The 2,277-nt window shown below is 34.6% G+C and overlaps 1 protein-coding gene across 1 annotated transcript; it reads left to right on the forward strand.

The window, feature by feature from the left end:
• The first annotated feature begins 213 nt into the window (after nucleotides 1-213).
• Nucleotides 214-1,712, forward strand: LOC112775085 (uncharacterized). Its single transcript, XM_025818552.2, has 3 exons — nucleotides 214-425; nucleotides 521-650; nucleotides 740-1,712. Exons 1-3 carry the CDS (start codon nucleotides 269-271, stop codon nucleotides 1,452-1,454), a joined length of 1,002 nt encoding a protein of 333 aa, XP_025674337.1. The 5' UTR covers nucleotides 214-268; the 3' UTR covers nucleotides 1,455-1,712.
• The last annotated feature ends 565 nt before the right edge of the window (nucleotides 1,713-2,277 follow it).

Below are 2,277 nucleotides of genomic sequence, written 5' to 3' on the forward strand. Positions count from 1 at the left end.
AATATCACATTCACATGAAGATAACTGCATGCGAGTTTCTAGTTTAAAAGAGTACACAGTCTCTCACACTTTAGGTTACTGGTTACTGTTTGTAGCAGCTAGCTAAGACATATAGGGTGTTGCACCCTACTCTACCAAACCCATTTACGAAATTCCGTGGGGAGTATATATATATATATATATATATATATATATAAGGAGCATGTACACACACTCATTCTCATTCACCTTCAAGCTAACCTTAAGAAGAGCAGCATCAATAGCAACTATGTCCACAATAATAGCAAAGAGAGAGATTGGTTCTTCCAATGAAGAAGAAACTGATTTGAGAAGAGGACCTTGGACTCTTGAAGAGGATAGTTTACTCATTCATTATATTGCTCGTCATGGTGAGGGTCGTTGGAATATGTTAGCCAAAAGTGCAGGTATGTTTATGTACAAACACATGTTATTATTGTATATTATTCTTTATTTGTCATTGTTTTCTCTAACATCATTTCATTATATTCCAACATTTCAGGACTGAAGAGAACTGGAAAAAGCTGCAGGCTGAGATGGCTTAATTACTTGAAACCTGACATTAAGAGAGGCAACCTTACCCCACAAGAACAGCTCTTGATCCTTGAACTCCATTCCAAGTGGGGTAACAGGTAATTCAATCATCACACAAATTAATTGGTACTAATATCTTTATTTATTGTTGCACTACTTAATAATTATCATGTTGATTTGTGTATAGGTGGTCAAAAATTGCTCAGCATCTTCCAGGAAGAACAGACAACGAGATCAAGAATTATTGGAGAACAAGGGTACAGAAACAGGCACGCCAACTCAACATTGAATCTGGAAGCAAGAGATTCATTGATGCTGTTAAGTGTTTCTGGATGCCAAGATTGCTTCAAAAGATGGAACAGAGTTCTGCTTCAAATTCCCCTAAGATCATGAACAACTTTAACAATCATGCAGAAGCTTCTTCAATGAGTACTTCACCAATCTCAAACTTCTCCAACAACATTCCTAATTCTCTATCTCCACCACAAAGGGAATTATTCATGGATGTTCCAAGTAATCATCACTTCAGCAATATGTCCAGCCCCAACAACAATAATGTTCCTCCTTCCTCTGATTCACTTCAATTCTCACAGCTATTTGAGATGTCACAACACTTAACATCAGCAAGTCCTCCCAATGTGTTTGAGAACTACAATGTTTATTACAACAACAATCCAATGATTCAAGAAAACTGGAATAATGTTGTTGATGCCAATGGCAATAATAATAATAATATTAATAACTATGGTGCCATGGTGGAAGGACTAAGCATGGATCCTCTGTCACCAATGGGAACTTATTATGACATTCCACAGTTTGATTTTCAAACCTGTGGGAGTGACTGGATTTTAGACAACAACAACAACATGGGTGATACTTTATGGAACATGGATTCTATGTAACAGTGTGTAAGACAGAGATAGTAGTAATTAAGAAGAGAAGGACATGCACATCTCTACTTCTTTTTTATTATGGGATGGTCTACCAGAGAATAGGAAAAAAAATCATCATATATGTTATTATTATAATTATATATAGATCATAGATTCTTATGCTGTATACTGATTCTTAGTGACTAAACAATATATTGTTATGTATGAATGATAGCATATTTAAACCTAAACTGCAATATATATAAATATACATGAAAGTTTATTAAATAATGGTCCCCTACACCCCCTATTTCAGGTTTATGTATGCTTCTGTAATTTGACTGAGACAGTGTATGTTGGTTTCTTATGTCTACGTTTTCCTTCTTTATTTCCTAAAAATATGAATTTTGCTGCTTGAAAACTAACTAACTTAAATCCAGTCTGTTATCCAAGAAAGAAAAAAGAATAGTGGAGTCACATCTTATTATGAATTATGACAAATTGATGATATGAACAACATGTTCAATTTTAATAATTAGACTCCAAATTATATTTGAAATGATGGCATAATAAGTGGGCACACACATACGTCACAGCTTGTGAGTGAAGAAATTGACTAACTAATAAGAAATCGAAATGTATATTATTCGCATGTGATGAAATGTGACCAAAGAATTTGAACTTTTTGGAAGTCACGAGTGCTTTCTTTTCTTTAATTTCTATGGATTCTTGGTTGGTTGAAAGAAAGAGCCAGCGAAATATTAGCTCATGGCACAGAAAGGACGGACCATTCTAATTTCTAAGTTTCTTCACAAACTACTTTACTGGCGAATCCCAAACTTTGTTCCAACCA

Source organism: Arachis hypogaea, chromosome 19 (genome assembly GCF_003086295.3).
Source record: "Arachis hypogaea cultivar Tifrunner chromosome 19, arahy.Tifrunner.gnm2.J5K5, whole genome shotgun sequence".
In the NCBI taxonomy this organism is placed as follows: domain Eukaryota; kingdom Viridiplantae; phylum Streptophyta; class Magnoliopsida; order Fabales; family Fabaceae; genus Arachis; species Arachis hypogaea.

What these genes read in the sequence shown, in the direction of transcription:
- LOC112775085 (XM_025818552.2), top strand. Translation starts at nt 269, where the DNA reads ATGTCCACAATAATAGCAAAGAGAGAGATTGGTTCTTCCAATGAAGAA. An exon ending in TATGTTAGCCAAAAGTGCAG is followed by an intron (nt 426 to 520) that starts GTATGTTTATGT and finishes CCAACATTTCAG; the next exon opens with GACTGAAGAGAACTGGAAAA. An exon ending in CATTCCAAGTGGGGTAACAG is followed by an intron (nt 651 to 739) that starts GTAATTCAATCA and finishes ATTTGTGTATAG; the next exon opens with GTGGTCAAAAATTGCTCAGC.